Below are 16413 nucleotides of genomic sequence, written 5' to 3' on the forward strand. Positions count from 1 at the left end.
CTACAACATGTCTGTGTTACTGATCTTTACCTTATTTCAGCCCTGAGCAGTCTCATCTCTCCAGGTAAGAAAAAATATGTAAAAATACCATTCCTCATTTACAGCAGTGGCTTTATTATGAAAAATTAGGCTTGAATTACTTACAGTTGTGTGGCACTTTGGCTGTTGGCGCAATGAGGAACCTGAGTTTACATGAAACGGTTGCAGTACAATCCTTGACTTTTTTTTTAAACTCGGGCAAATTTTTCAGAAGGTGTTTGTATTTTCTGCATCAAAACTCCGCAGTCGTCTCCGCAGGCTGGACAGAATTTCTTGAGAGTAAAATATTTATGTAGAAAAATATCACAGGCTATTATAATGGAAGTAAAACATTTGACCGTTGAGCCAGTATTTTACAAAATAGAGTAAACTGTGAATCTGAGAATTCGGTTTATAAAAACATACATTCTTTTGCATATACAATTCCTTGTCCGAAAAGCCACATTTGAGCAGGAGGATTTTGCCTTGCCATCTGATGTCATTCCTGGCTTTATTTGAAAATTACAAGCACAATGGTTATTAAAGCCAAGACATGTGGAGTTGCTTTTACTGCAGCTGAAGACCGTTCAAACTCTTGGTAGAGCGGTGTTTTGGGACATGAAGCAGCTCTTGATTGGAAGGAGACCTCCGAGAAGGAGAAGTCTTGTTTCAAAGCACTGAAGTTACCAGTATTGTCAGGTATTTCTACTGTCTTCACCATTGATTTAAATCCTGGTACAGTCGCCTAGGAACAAACATGGAAGATTTCTTACTTGGTTTGAAACATTGAGTTCAGCTGTGAAACAATCATCTCAAGTGCTGCCTTACACTTTCAATGTGTAGAATGATAGAATCACTAGGTTGGAAAAGACCTCAGATCACTGAGTCCAACCATGAGGAGTTCTAAACATAAACTTGAGAACATGGGGATGAGAGAAAACTGTTCACATAATAGCAAAAAAAAATCGCCCCAAAAACCGAGATAGTAACAGAATATTTATTTAGAACAAGAGGGCACCGCACACTGTACTAGAGGGGGAATTCTGCAATTACGCTTAAGCGTAAGCCCTTGGCTGATTGAAGGCAGAGCCCACACCGCATGGATGGTTTCTAATACCAGCTACTGAGAGCCTCCATGGAGAAGTGGAGGGAAATAACTGTCACTGATGGTGTTGCCAGCCTGTCGCTGCCTGGGGCTCTGTGGTTCCCAGCTTCCACATCCTCACACTTCAGGAGCTCTGCAGTTTGTTTCAAACATCTCACGCTAGTGTCACGCTGGTCCAGACACTCATCCCAGCTGGCTCCGCCATCCAGGTCAGAAAAGTCCTTGTCTCTAGACACTCTGGGGACTCAAGATCTTACTGCATCAAAAGATTCCCATTCTGCTCTGTCCTGTTTTAAAGTATTATTTTCTTTTAAATCCGCTAAGGTATCTTTACAGCTCCTGTGTATGACTCGAGCAAATTCTGCTCATTGCCTTGAAGGATGCAGTCACTGTGCTCAACCAACAACTCAACGCAATTAGAAACAAACAATGTAGTAATGCTGCCCACTTACATTGATCTCATAGGTCCCAGGCAAAAGGAGAAGAAAGTACTCCCCTTGTTGATTTGTTCGATAAGGGCAGACATGAGGTCTTCCTTGGGCTTCCACAATGGCATTGGGAATAGGATTCCCATTCCCATCGGTAACTTGACCTTTGACACCTATGAAAAAGGAAGAGGAAAGAAAGATCAAAACCTGTATCTGTGGTGAGCCACCTTCTCAAAAAAAGTCAGAGTATTTGTTCCTGGATGCACTCCAAGGCTGTTTTGCTGACTTCGAGCACATCCGATAGTATCAGGAGTCACTTCTAAGTTACTGAAGAGGCTTAAAACCAAAAATCTTTTGTTGTTGTTAATAAATCTACCCTCACATTGTTAGAAAGCAGCACTGTAATCTCTGCTTCTAAATCTCATCTGCTGAAAGCATCACATATACAGATCGTGTGTGTCTTTTACCCAAGGGCTTCAATCTTCAATATTCATTTGGGTTTTTTTTTTTGCTCCTTTAAAAAAAGGTTTAAAACAAGTCAGCCTCTTATTGAGTACTTCCAATGGCAGAATACCAACAACATCTGCTAGGAATTAGTTTCCCTAAATTCTCACCCACCACCTCCAAGGCGTTAAGCGAAGATAAAACAGCAGTCAGATGTTTTGGGCAACAAAATACAAGATAAGCAACAGATTTCTGCAAATCCTTCAGCCGAGTGTAAAGTACCACTGTTCCACTAAGCAGCAGCTTTCTCTTCCACCTGTGAAGTCAGGATCACACCTAGAAACACCTTACAAAAATACAAAATCCAAGCGATAAAGACCCACACAACACTGTGCGCACCTTTAGAGACATCCAAAATGAATGACTGTCCCAAAGCGGACAGAAAAGCGGACTCCCCACGGGGTGTGTGGTAAGATGGCCGCAGAGACCTGTCCCATGCTCCTGCCCCAGCGCATTTTAAGCCCTCTGCACCCCTGCACTGCGCATTGCCCACACCTGACACACCTGTAAGTTCTCCTCCCTTGCCCACGCCTCACCTTGCAGTACTCCCTGTTCAGATCCTCCCTTGAAAGCTATAGCTCCCGAGTTCACGCCAGAGCTCTTCACCTGTGAGCTCTGATGCTGACCCAGGCTGCTAAAGAGTTCCTGTTTGCCTTCCAGCCTGGAATCAGTTTTAGCTCCGTTCCGCTTCTGCATACCCACCTAGGTGTACTTGTTTTATATATTCAATCAGAGCAACTTTGTTGTCTCTCCAGAACTTTTCCAGCTGGTCTTCTGGAGGATATTTACAGCATGACAGCTCCAACGTAATTTCAAAACACTGTCCCCACACATAGTTGTAATCTTGCATTCCACCTAAAAATTGAAATAAAACAAAACGTGTTCAGCTGCAGAGAAGCACCAATTTCAATTCAACCAGAATTAAAACAGGAGAGTTAAAATGTTAGTACTCGCACCACACCTGTTAGAAAAGTAAATCAGATAAATGATTCCTTAATGCCGCACTCTTATTTACGGCCTCCTGTGGAAAACCAACTTAATTACGCCAGTTACATGTAGAGTGTTGTTCTCTAAAGCACAGTGGGGTTTCAGAAATGATGATTATTATGGCTGAGGAAGGGTGGATCTTTGACTTAAATTCATTCAAGCACTCCCAACTAAACAGGGACAGATGAATTCGCAGGCTGGCATAGAGTTAGCCCGTGCTAAAGCCATGCTAAGAGCCTTTTAAGCCTTTGAATTCAGACTATGAAGGCAACACGCAGTGCCACATTACACAGGACCCATCCATGTTCTAACAGGCTGCGCGTAAACAGTAATGGAAGTATTTATTTCAGTAATGAAGCATTAAAAAAAGGACGATACATGAACAGAAGATTAGTTTGCTTTCTGAAGGGTCAAACCTCAGTGCCACACCACTGCTTGCATACGTGTGTGTGTGTTTAATCTGTACAGCTGTGCAGGCCTTAAGAAAGGGCACAGAAGCAGCTACAGAGCAGCGAGTGCTTCATTCACTTGTGTAACTGCTGATTGGGAGAGTCTGCAAACACCTATGTCCTTCTCAGAGAATCCACATCAACGTGTTTGCTTACTCCCCTCATCAACGCTCTACTCTGGGCAAAACCCTTTCATCATCGAAGACAGCAGGAGAAAATGAGAATACCGTAACTGAAGCAGCTGAAAAAAATATTGCTGACATTCTCACCTTCCAGCCGGTACCAGGAATACCCGTTGGTAATGCCTTCTGAAAAGGTCTGTCTGTTGTCACACCCAATCCCTTTGTGCATCCTGGCATGGTTGTAGGAGTAGGTTTTTGCCAAATGAATAAAGACATCGTCATCTGGAGACCTGCTATAGCCTTGCAAAGAGCCGGTAACTGCAGGATAAAGACAGTCATCGTGTAACTCTCATTACTGGTAAAACATCCAGTGCTGGCTTACATACAGGATAAACGTCTCACAAACAGCCATATCAGCCAGTGAATTTTGATGGTGCTTATCAAAGTCTACCCACCCCAGCTCAAAAGCTGGAAAAACCTTGAAGGAATCCTTATAAATGTTGTTAGCCCGTGTTCTTAAACCAAATCAGCTGTGCAGTAGAGAATGCCTTACTGGCTTACCTGAGTTACCATTATCAAAGGTGTAACTGGCAACCAGCGCACCCCCGTGCAAGTTTGCTGAGAGAACAAACGTTTCATTTTTGATCCAGTTCATTACTGCTCGAGTCTCCGGCTGAATGGTAGCGTTGTTATTTTCAAAGGCATCAGGAAAATTTCTGTTCAGATCTTCTCCGTTCTTATTGAACCTTAGAAAGAGAGAAGACATTCCCATTACTGTTTTTCCTACAGACGCTTGCACATCACCAGCCTCCCAGTACTTAAGATCTGTGGCGTGTCAGTGTCTTCAGGAAACACGCAAGATGAGCACTGCAAATCTTCTCAAGATGGACTCTAGTTTGCTTTCTGGCAGCACTGGAATTTTCATAGGACACATTTTTTCTATGGTATTTCAAGTGGAAATAGTGAAAAATATTTAATGTACACATAGCATGCACACACCTACACATACGTGAATTAGAAAAACATAAGCCAGATAAGGAGGATGTTGTCCTTCTGCACATGTTTTTCCTACCAGTATAGAAGACCGAAGCAACCACCGGATGTCTGTGTCCCTTGTACTGCTATCACTCCAGACACAGAGCAAAAAAATTGACTGAAACACAGGATGTGTTCTCTTCTCTCTGTACCTGAAAGTCCAACCTGTGCAAAAGTTTTCTTCCCTTTTCACTCAGGCAGATCAGTACAAGCATAGAGAGGGCATTCAGCATCAGTTGTACTGATTTTTAAACACAGTTAATTCTATCTATTTCACAGCGAGGGGATGAAAAATAACACCCTTCAAAAAAGTCCTCTCTGTTTGCTGAGGAACACATTTCTTTCCTAAGAAAAAGCAGGGCCTACATCAGTTACTGTAGAGAACTAAACTACCTACACTACCTTTTCACTTGCTTCTGAAGTCTTCATGGCCAGTGATCCAAGAGAACTTCTAGGTCCCTAGAACTTTGTCCCTTGGGCATTTCTTTCCATTCTCTCACTCTCTTCTTTTCTTCTCTCTTCTAGCCTGGTAAACTCCCCTTTCTGGTCTTTGCAATAGTTACATTAAAGAATGCAGGAGTATCACAGGATGGAATCTTTGCCAGATAACATTTCCTTCTGTGTAAGTTCTTTCCCTAGTACTACTATTATGACAGCACCTGTGATAGCTGGCTCTGCTCACATAACTCTTCCCACTTACTAGATCTGCACTCAACATGCTCTTTGAGCGCGTTTCTGTAAGTCCATTCAACAAGCATAGACAGACCTTTTTCTCATTAAGAAGGGTTATGGAGCTCTCCAATTGAAACAGATCCCCGTGGGTGGAGTTTTCCTTCTTTTTTTTGTCGCACCCTAAAGGTCTACATAGGTAATTGTACTTCTACTTGCAATCTGGGCCTCCTCCCTAAGAGGTTAGGTCATTACACCACTCTGACCAGTTTTCTTTAGCCGCACCACATATAAACACCAGTCTGACTCAGTCTTTCAAAACCTCTGTGCCGTAACAGCGCGTCTTCAGAACGGCACAGGCCAAAATTAGCCCTAACACATTCTCTAGGCTATCCTCTCCTCTCCACTAAGTATGATTCAGCCTCTTGGCTATCTCCGATTATTACTCCCCACCCATTTCCTTTACCTACTCCCACCCTCCTAAACCATCCTTACCGTCCCTGTGAGTAATAGCAATGAGGCACTTTCGTAGCTTCAAATCCATCAGGGTTCATTGTTGGCATGATATGAATGCGGGTATTATTGAGTAGCTTGGTAATAACTGGGTCACGTCCATAGCTGGTCACCAGGAAGTCTATCAAATGGAGCAGGAGTTCTCTCCCAACAGTCTGTATAAAGAAGCACAGATTTTATTTTAAGTCTGCTCTGCAAGAAGAAGCAAAAAAAGACCCACCACTTTGCACTTACAGGTTTTTCTTACTGGATTACATAGACATATAAGAGCGTTCAGGTCAACACGGTTTTGTTCTATGCTTTCCCCTAAATACATTTAAAGTAATTTAATAGATGAAAGGAATCACCGAAGGGTGTTCACAAAATCTTTTAAAGCCAGACCAACCTGAGCTTTTTCTGTAATGAGAAACTGACTGTGTCAGCTGCACGGTTTAAATCCCACATGGGTAAAGCATAGCCTTATCAAAAACTAAAACCGCAGAGGCTGTTAAAGATTAGGTGGTCTTGGAAGCACACCACTGCATTATCGCAGTCACACTGCAGAGTCAGCTCTGTGCTGATGCCCCAGGGACCTTGGGCCCTGCACATAAGCGTCAGCACTGTGCATCACCATTTGGCAGCGATGCTTCAGAAGAAAGGAAGGAGACACCTTCCACGTTTTCCAGGGTGCTACAGAGCTGGATTTTTACTTGTCAATCTTCTTTTATGGATAGTCCACTTTAATACAGGATCAAGAGAGGCTCCATAGACACTTTTGTTATATTCTGTCTTACACTGTTCTATTTTAATGCCACAAACATAGGCATTGGAGAAACCAAAGAGGTATATATATATATCCTTGGCAAAAGATATGGAAGGATGTTTGGATGCAGACTTTGGATCAAGGACAGGCAGTGGCAGCAAAAAATCTAAGTACATATTTTTGTTCGTGTAAGTTTGTATAGGTCATGAAAACTGGCAGGACATCTTCATTTAGTCTACTCTACCAGATTTCAGGCAAAGCAGTGGCAGGCTCCACCTCCAGCAGGTTAAGAACAAACCTATTCTATCCAAGAAACCACCAGCACAGTGTTCACTGGACCATATTTTCCAGGAGCACCTTCTATAGCACTGTGACCCATGCCTCAAGGGCACTGCAGGGTTCCGAAGCCCTGGCTGAGATGGGAACAAATCAAGGCTTGCAACTCGATGTTCTCTGGAGACAGTTTATCTCTACTTTATCTCAAAGAACAAAGCCTGGTAAATCACTGCAGGCTCTAATTCAGAGCTACAGCAGCTCGGTATCTTTTAGAATGAGTCTTGCACCACTAAAGTGAATGTATTACAAAAAATTTACTTTTTTTCTAAAGTGAGGAACACGGAGTGGCATTACTGGATGAACCTGGTGTCACAGATAAACATCTTTTGCCTTCAGACTGGTACAGGCCGTGGTAAAAGATAGGTGAAATCAGTCAGAGGAAAAGGAATATTCCTCCACAGCTAGTTGCTGCACTAGTATCTTGTGGACTTTTCACACTGGTGCATTTTAAGTGGCAAATCCTGCTCTGGGTATTAAGGTAAACAGGGACACAGACAAGGTACAGCAGGAGCCCTGCCTGCAGGAGCCAGGTTGGTACACCACGGGGGAAGGAGGGCTGGGTATAACTGCTGTCCAGGTTGGGAGCAAACCATGTCTTGGCAGTTAGCTGGTAATTGCTGTTCACTGCAGGAGAAACAAACAAACGAAAAATGTAGTGCCAAGCAGGACTGCTAATTTGCGGATCACGCTGCTGTAAGTGTCCTATTTGAAAGCAGCCATGTCTTCAAATTGGTACTCAAGAAATTCTGCCATGCTGTTTGAACAGGGGGAAAAAGGATCCCTTCCCACCCTGCCCCCCAGTGGATTTGTTCACAAGTTTCCTGTCCCTTGTCTGTCAGCTCCTGCAAGTCACCACCAGCAATCTCCTAGGGGAAGCTGTTACACAAACGCATGCACTGTGCCAGAAACCAAGTGGTTCTTTTTCTAGACACTATAGCAAACAGGCTTTGACAAAGAAGGAAAAGGTACCTAATTTCCTTCACTGCCAGTAGCTTTCAAAACAGCGGCTGAGCATGTGAAAGCAGGCTGCTCTGCAGGTTTGACAAATTCACTAATTTGAAATCTAAGGAGGGATGCAACAGAACCTGTCTTGTACAGGCAGCTCAGTTCCAGCTCTGCGTGATAGACATCTTGGGAAGCACACAGACTGAGGGGAAAGAAAGGAGGGGATAGAAGTCAGCCAAATCATGGCCCTGGGCATGAGAGATAAAGCTAGCAGACTCAGAACCAGCAAGAATGGCTCTACCACAGAAACAGCTAAACTACAGATAAGACTGGACTGCTCTCTGGAGAGACTGGGAAAGTGCCTCTGCTCCTACCATACCTCTCTTCAGTGCTTGATAAAAAGGCATCTAGAAAAGGAAGGGAAGAGAAGCAGGAACGGGAAGGGGAAAACAAGATAAAGAAAAGCAACAAGAGACAGTGGTGGAAAAGAACAATGTTTATAAAGAATGGAAGAGGACCAGTTTTTCATGACATTCTTCGCCCTTTAAGACTTACTTACATACAGTGTATGTTAAAAACTAACCCTATGTTATGGAATTCCTTGTACAGCTATTGTTGTACACAAGTATGTAGTGCATTAAACAGTTCAGGTAATCTTGATCACAGAAAGTTGGTATTTAGATCATTCCCCAAAGAGTATATATCTACAAATACTTATTACCACTCTGCTTTGGTTGGGTAACAGAGAGGTGGTTTTGTTTTGGTCCACAGTACCCTGCATTTCTTGAGAAAGAACATCTGGAGGTGTTTGAGGGGAGTAAGTTTTTGTTTCTGGAAAAGAATATAGCTCAAGTTTTGATCAAGCCCCTGGAAAGCATCTGCCACCCAGCCAAGCTTTACCCTGTTGCTAGAGAGGTCAGCTGTATCGGTGGAGAAGAGTTACGAGAAACAATTATTTTTATTTTAGAGCTTCAAATAAAGGATCTAGTGACCACAGATTGCTGACAGTAAAGTCAAGGACAGACACCTTGACCTGCCTCCAGTCTAATATGAAGAGAGCAGGGGACATTGTTTATAGGCTCTGGGTCTTTCAGAAGACATGAATATTTGGTTTCCATTACAGTGTACCAGGGGTGATCCCAGGTACATTGATTTGCTGTAGCTCAGATAACGGGTGGCACTAAAGCAAAGAAAAACCTTTTCTTCCACCTCTAGGGATACAGTTAGACATTAAGTTTCCCTGTGCGCTTTCAGCTGTAGGTTTCCTTGTGTGCCCCAAAGGGAGAGCGTCAACAGGAAAAGGCTTTCAGTTATCCTCAGGGGTAGTTGTGAATGAAGCAGCACGTATGTGTCAGGGCATGGAACAACACTGTAGGAAAGTGCGTGACTGCTGCTTCTGTTGACCTACCCCTTAAACTTGCTGACTATCACTTCTGGCACGGCTGGGTCAGCACGCTTACTCAAGAAGCCCTAGCGGTAGCCAGTCAAAAGATTAAGGTTAGCTCAAATTGCACCTGCACTGTAACACTCTACAGCAGCACCTCTGTTATAAAAACATTTCTGTTACCACATGACAGAGACGTAATACCAGGGGACTATGGGTGGATAGGCTCTGCCCATTTATATGATTAAAATTCTTCCCTTAAATGTGGCCAGCTTCTTATGTCGAACTGTGTTGAAAGAAAGATCTAAACGATCAGGTAGGACCTGTTTCAGAGCAACACCGTCTTGCCACTTTCCTTGGTCCAGCCCTGACTGCTCTAAAGACCTGGCGCAGCTAACTGGGCACAACCCCACCTAAGGAAGCAGAGTTATGGCAGAGAAACTGATAGTCCATCCTCATTTATCACTTAAATGCCACACTGAAAAAAGAACACCTTGTAAAACTTGTAGAGCACTAATTATTATGCACGGCTATGACACACCCCACTGTGTCTGTCCTTCTTTATTAAAATACACCAGTGTTAAAGCGATTGTGCAAATACAGCTTGGCACATATCCACTTATTTTTATAGCAGCAATCATTATGGAAACATGAGAACCACCACATGTATGACAAGGAATTCTACTTGGTTTATCAGTGAAGGAAATGGCAACATAAAGCCTGCTTTTGAACTAATAAATGGCATAAGATGTTACCACTTGGACAGATTCCACAGGCTTCAGGCTTCCCAGCACAGGCTTCACCTGGTTGAGAAATGGATCACTTTTCCCACTCAGAGGTGTGGGAGTAGAGATAAGGAAAAAGGTAACTGGGGTAAAGCAGCAGCCCCACCTGTCTTGAAAGACATCTCGGCAACATCTAGCTTTTTTAAAAGTCTGTTGTTAGCAAATAAATTAGTTTGCATTGAATTTTGAAGTCTCTGGTGCTTCTGACCTTCTTTACATCACATCAGCTCATACAGAAGACAGGTGAAAATATAAATATTTATTGCATGAACTCTTTCATTCTCTCTTCTAGAGCACATACTTGTTTCTGTGCCACATCACTTCTATATTCTATTGCACTGTACAAAGGACATAATATGTGCTGAAAATTCCTTACAGCAGATTATGTAGTATGTGGACACAACTCTTTTTGCCTAGCTCGGTGATTAAAAAGAAAAGCCTTTTTATTATAGTGGCATTTTGATAGTGAAAAGTGCAGCTTCCATTCAGTTTTTGGAAACGAGAGCTAGAAATTCTACACAAGCCTCATTAGTTTGTTGCTTGGGGCTTTTTAAAGCCATAATTATATTGATCACAAATTGACCTCAGTCCTCAGTCACCCAAGCCCTGATAAGTCATGATATCTCAGGAAACCCTCATGTGGGTATGACTATGTCTATCATGACATGGAAAACAGGGTTTGATTGCTTTAATTTAAACCACAAGATAAGCCAGCAAGAGAAACACATCCTTATACGAAGGCTAGCTCACACCTATCAGGACAGGCTCAGCTTCACATAATGAAAGAATCAAAATACTAAACTAAGAAAAGAAAGTGATTGGAAGTGGATGACATAGGAGAAAAGAGTTGGTATCAGCATTACCACCCTGGGAAATAATTTGTCTTGTTACAGCCCAGTTGTACCACAGCTGCAGAAAGTTAAGGAAGCCATATCTTAATAATAAGGAAACAAGCAGAAACACACAGGTGAATCCTCTGAGGAAGGGAAGACCTTTAAGTAAGAGTACAAGCCTAGGCCAAGAGAGGCTGCTGCCTAATTCAGAATGAGAGCCACCCCAGAACAGCAGGCAAACTCTCCCTCACCTTCTTCAGTGCCGACTTTATTAACATTTCACAGGCTTATGTGTTTTGTGCAGTTTGTTAGCATTATTTTGATTAAAAGTCTTGCATAGCTGCAAGTGACTGAACTATCTCTAATTACCAGTTTTAACCTGTCTCAGATTAAACAAGTACTGCTGATAATGGTGTCCAAATTCATACAGGCACACTAAGAATGGAGGAAGCCTTTTGTTGCATCGCTGGGGATCTGGGGCAAAAGTTCACTCTGGCAATGGTGATCACAAAATAAAGTAATTTAAATCTTGGCTGGTCATGTTTTACAGTATTAAGAAGGATTAACCTACTTAAATCTTTCCAGATCTGAAAAAAATACTCTCTTCCTAGTATTGTGTACCCACATTATTTTATTAGAAATTCCCTGTTGGGCAGCTTTCCAAATAACCTAGGTTTTCTTCATGCACCATGCGTGAACAGCCTGCAAACATGCAATTCAGGCTGGCCCCCAACTTTTAGGCTTTAGGAGGAGACAACCAGCTGAGTCAAAAGAAAAGTATAATTAGTGCAATCCTGACAGGTTAGAAGGGCAGCATCACCAAATAACACTTGAGAACAGAAGTTTTCTCACTTTGTACCATTTATGGAAAGCACTACTGAAGCATAGAAGACTGAACTAGATCAATGAAGCCATAATCCCACAATTTCAAGTTACGAAAGACTGGAACACAAGCTGAAGCTTGTCATACACTTTGTGCAAAACTTATCTGCTTAATACATTATAGGGACACTTAAATCTTTCCCCAGTGACTACTCCAGCAGAACTTTAGATTATGGGGAAAAAATATCCAAGTTCTCCAGTGCTTCTCTATATGAGGAATTCATTTCCTGCCATCTGAAATACATTTATGGTCAGATAGGAAAAAACAAACACCAACTGTGCACTATATCCATACACAAAAAACTCATAAGGTAAAGATCATCAATGAGGGCCTGAAAAGGAGCTTTATTTGCAGAATCTTCCATAGGTGCTTGTTTGACCTAATGAACAAGCTGGAATGTAGCATAGCACATAGTGCTATATGCTACCTAGGCAGCTCAGGGATCAACTCTGCTGCAACAGACAGTGCCAGATACTTCAAATAAATAGTCTTGCCTAATTTCCTCACACAGTCAATCTGAAAATTTAGATCCTAGGCAATGACTCAGGTTTTCTAATACCCAGCAATTCCTAACCCTGTGGATATGCAAAGAGCACATGTCTCCGTGGTCAAAGTTCCTTGTACATATTTAGCTGATAAAGGGCAGGAGGGCTTCACTGGGGAGGCTTCCTTAGGAGCAGCCTTCTGCAGTCCAGCAATATCGGATCTGAGAGCCAGACCATTCTGGATGAGATCATATCCTGCCCTCCATCTCTTTCCCACCGAAGCTAGGTCATCTGTAGCCATAGATTTGCAATTCCCTTCAGCAGTCTTCAGGGAACGTCACATGGAGCTTCAGTTGCGAGGTACCCTGACTACCCTGCTGACACACCAAGTTTTGGGAGTTGCAATCCTTATCTTGGGCATCCAGTAACACATGTACCCATTTGAAAGCATGAATCAGCTTCCTCCCACATAGAGTTAAATTCCAAAGCAGTCAGACTCCCAGCAGCACTTTGAGCATAGCCGCTGTCAAACAATGTGAAACCAGTATAACTTGGGGAAATTCTTGGCACATGACGCTGTAGGTGCCTGTAGGCGTGCAAGTGCTCTCACAGAGTATTGGTAATAGCAATAGTTTGTGATAGGTAACACTTCACACAGAATACACTTTCTACTACATCTGTTTTCATTAGTTTTGGAAATTCACAGTCTACCGTATAAATATAAATACCAGAAGTATTTGCTCTTTCTGTTAAATTATTTATACTTCACATTAAAGACCACATAGAAATATATTGTGTGGTTTAAATTTATCCTGAACATGACTAATGTAAGCAGGTAAAGCTAAAGGATAAAAGAAACAGAAAGCAAGAAAAGACAATAAAGAAGAGTGAAGCTTTGAGTCTCTCTGTTCCAGATTCATGTACTACATCAGGAAGGCTCATAATCACCATTTTCTCCTTTACTGTCAATAAGTGGACATTCTTTCCAGAGCCAGTTAATCCTGAAAGAGATCTTTTTGTTTGTACTCACTGTGTATCTCAGGTGAATCTAGGTGTTCCTAGCCTAAGTTTCCCAAGAGATATTTTCTTCCTAGAATAAATAATATGGTGCTTCACAGCAATTATTATTCTATCTTAGGATGTATTTGAAGAGTTCTATCAGTCACATTTCATGCCTAGGCAATAACAATGTACAAGCAAGCTACTGCATCTGACTCATTTCCAGGAAAGCTAAAGCCTCGGGCTTTATTCATGTGGAGAAGACAAATCTCTCTACTTAAGAGATGTCTTAGGTGCAGAACTGTAGGATTTTTTACTCTGATGTAAGGTCTCCTAAAGTCCTTCGACCAAAACAAAGGAACACTATTTTTGACACATACATATGACACACCTCAATGCTAAGTAGCACAAGCCTGAGAGAAGTTCACTCTGAAGCTCTGGTAAGTGTATTTGGTATAAATGACATTGCAAAAGTTGAAACGTACCTCATCCCCATGCATATTAGCAACATACTTGAACTCTGGAATGCCAATCTTATGATGGGTTGGAAACCTTCCCAGAACAAGGACCCACAGGTCTCTACCTTTAAGAGGGGAAGGGGAAAAGACATTTTTTTAAACAAGTGTAAAATCATACAAACCTTAGAGAAAAAAAAAATAAATAGAGTTGGTCATTAAGACCACCATACAAATTCTGATATGTCATTGCTGCCCAGTCCTACATACAGCATATCAAAAGGGTTTTTTAGTCTGTAAGTACTTGCTATAGTAGTTATAGGAATAAAGATGTTTTGCCTTCTGACCAAAAGCGTGTACTGAATCCTGCAGTTTCAAAAGCATTTAACCAGTGCGACAAAATACTTTTTTTTTTAATAAACACTTTTCAAATCAAGTTTAGCAAGCAAGATCTTGCAAGCAAAGTCACCAAGCAACTAAAGAGTATTTAAAATAAATACAGTCTCCTCCCCCAAATATTAAGTTATAAGAGTTTTCTGAAGGACATGCAGGAGTTTTCATTGTCACAAAAAAAGAGCATCTTTTTTTCACATTAAAGACAACACAGAAAAGCTAAACACATTCATGAGTTACTGCTCAGAAAAGAGGAGACACTGGGCAGAGCTGTATCAGACAGAGAGTAAAAAGAAAAAAAAAAAATCAGCAAGAGAAGAATAAATAGCTACAGAAAGAGTAGCAGTCAGGACCACCATAGCTGCACAGGAAGCTGAACTTTAAGTAACAAAGCAAACAAACATACATACATTTTGGAAGTCCTCATTTAAAGGTGGAAGGGGGCTTTTTGTTTTTTTATTTCAGTGATATTGTGGCATTTCAGATCTCATTTACAAAACTATGCTTCCCAGTGGTCTGCTCAGTGGGGTGGAAAGCTCTAGTTTTAATAGAAGGCAGCAATGAAACTGGACCAGTTCCTTGATAATAGTAGTCACAGCCTATTGATTGCTAATGCCCAGACCTTGCACACATGCCACCTGTCCTCACCTTTCTCACAGGCCTTGTTGGGACCTATGAGCTGTCTTGGAGGATTCCAGCCATCATTGTTACTTACAGGAAAGAAGAATGTAGGTGCTACTATATGCAATACTATAAAAAGCATTGTTTCCTAACTCTTGTGCATTATCAAATCTACAGTAAATAAACTCTAGAGCATAACAATTTGCCAGAGGTTTCACGATTCTCATGATAAAGCTGCAGTGAGACAGTCACGTAGCTATAAAGGGAAGCAAAAATTATGTGGCAACTGCAGTATCTTCAGGAACAGGAGAAAAAAAGTTGAAGAGGACAGAAGGAACACTACAAGATGCACTGAAACAACTGGAAGACAGGCAAACCTGAAAACAGGTGTTGCCAAACTAAATTCTCACTTAACAGGTTAATCAGAGTCTCACGCTTAGGATCAAGAAGCAACAACACAGCACTGAGAGCAGACAGATTCAACGAGGAGTGGCCTCAGGATCCCCTAGTTTTACATAGTCACTCTACAAGGCCTTGGTGTTGAATTCTTATATCCATATGCTATGCACAAAGCTGTGAGATGCTGCTACTGGCTCTTTCATTAAAGGACAATGTGAGCAAGCAATCTATACTTATTTTTGAAAGTTCCCAATAAGTTGTTTGGTGAGGAAGCTTTTTATTTGGCTTTGTTGTATGCAGAGCCACTGTTTCATCAAAAAAAAAATATATAAAACAAAAGAAGTCATTTGACTTCTGTTAGTCTAGACAAGTTAGAGCGGAGAAACCAGAGATATTAAGTTTTAAGCACGTCTTTATTCAAAAAGGAAAGAAAGAGAACACCAGTCCCCACCACCCTAGCTCTTCTCCTCTCCAGAGGACCTTCCAACCTCAATCATCCTGCAATTCTGTGAAAACAGATGAAAAGCCTTGCTGCAGTAGTATATGTTTGGGACTGAAAAAAATCCCAATAACAACAACAACAAAAAAGGCTACTTCTATTCATAACTAAGCATGGACAACAGTCTCAATTTCCATCTCTACAATATGTCATTCTCTCTATTGTTGTGTTGAAGGGCAGCCTGCAATGAACTACCAAGGAAGTCCTTCCAGAGGGCTCCTATGCTTCATTGTCCTTATGCCCTCTAAGCCATTCTGCCCATCTCTCCTTCTCTCTGCTGCAATGAAGTTTCAGACACCTCTCCTTGGTTCCCACCTTGTCAGTTGTCGCATGGACTGCTGCACCAAGAAGAACATACCAATTGCTGCCTTTCCACCACAGCCTAAACTTAAGGTGGTAACAGCAAACCTGCAACATGCAGCTTCCATAACGAGGGATTCAGACCAAGCTGCAGTGCCAATGTGCACATTGAACATCTAAAAGACAGTGGTGAAATTATAAGGTTAAGGTAGCAAAGGTCGTACATGGGAGACCCGATGGTGTCCCAGCTCTCTCCTAGAAGGAGGCGGATACAGCTAAATTGTAAAACACAGTTTCCTATAGAAGAGACATATGCCTCCTGTAGAGTTATAAATTCATTCAGCCCTGGGACTGCCTGTTACCGGTGTGAATACAAAGCACACAGACAAGGCTTCAAAATATCTCAGAGCCAATGGATTCACCGAGTTACATGTAAAAAGCTCTTTCAGAGCAAGCGAAATAAGTGTCAATTAAAAATATTAGCTTATTGAAGTCCTGGATAATTTTGGCATAAGCACAGAGCA

General features: G+C 41.9%; 1 protein-coding gene across 1 annotated transcript in view; it reads right to left on the reverse strand.

The window, feature by feature from the left end:
- Positions 1-81: 81 nt before the first annotated feature.
- CPM (carboxypeptidase M) overlaps positions 82-16413 on the reverse strand; it is a 33931-nt gene continuing 17599 nt past the window's right edge. Inside the window, exons 3-9 of the mRNA XM_054062622.1 lie at positions 13708-13805; positions 5813-5985; positions 4175-4359; positions 3761-3931; positions 2758-2910; positions 1576-1724; positions 82-763 (exon numbers count right to left, since the gene is read on the reverse strand). Of these exons, the coding sequence (XP_053918597.1) occupies positions 530-763; positions 1576-1724; positions 2758-2910; positions 3761-3931; positions 4175-4359; positions 5813-5985; positions 13708-13805 (1163 nt within the window). The 3' untranslated portion in view covers positions 82-529. The remainder of the gene's footprint in view (positions 764-1575; positions 1725-2757; positions 2911-3760; positions 3932-4174; positions 4360-5812; positions 5986-13707; positions 13806-16413) is intronic.

Source organism: Cuculus canorus, chromosome 1 (genome assembly GCF_017976375.1).
Source record: "Cuculus canorus isolate bCucCan1 chromosome 1, bCucCan1.pri, whole genome shotgun sequence".
Lineage (NCBI taxonomy): Eukaryota > Metazoa > Chordata > Aves > Cuculiformes > Cuculidae > Cuculus > Cuculus canorus.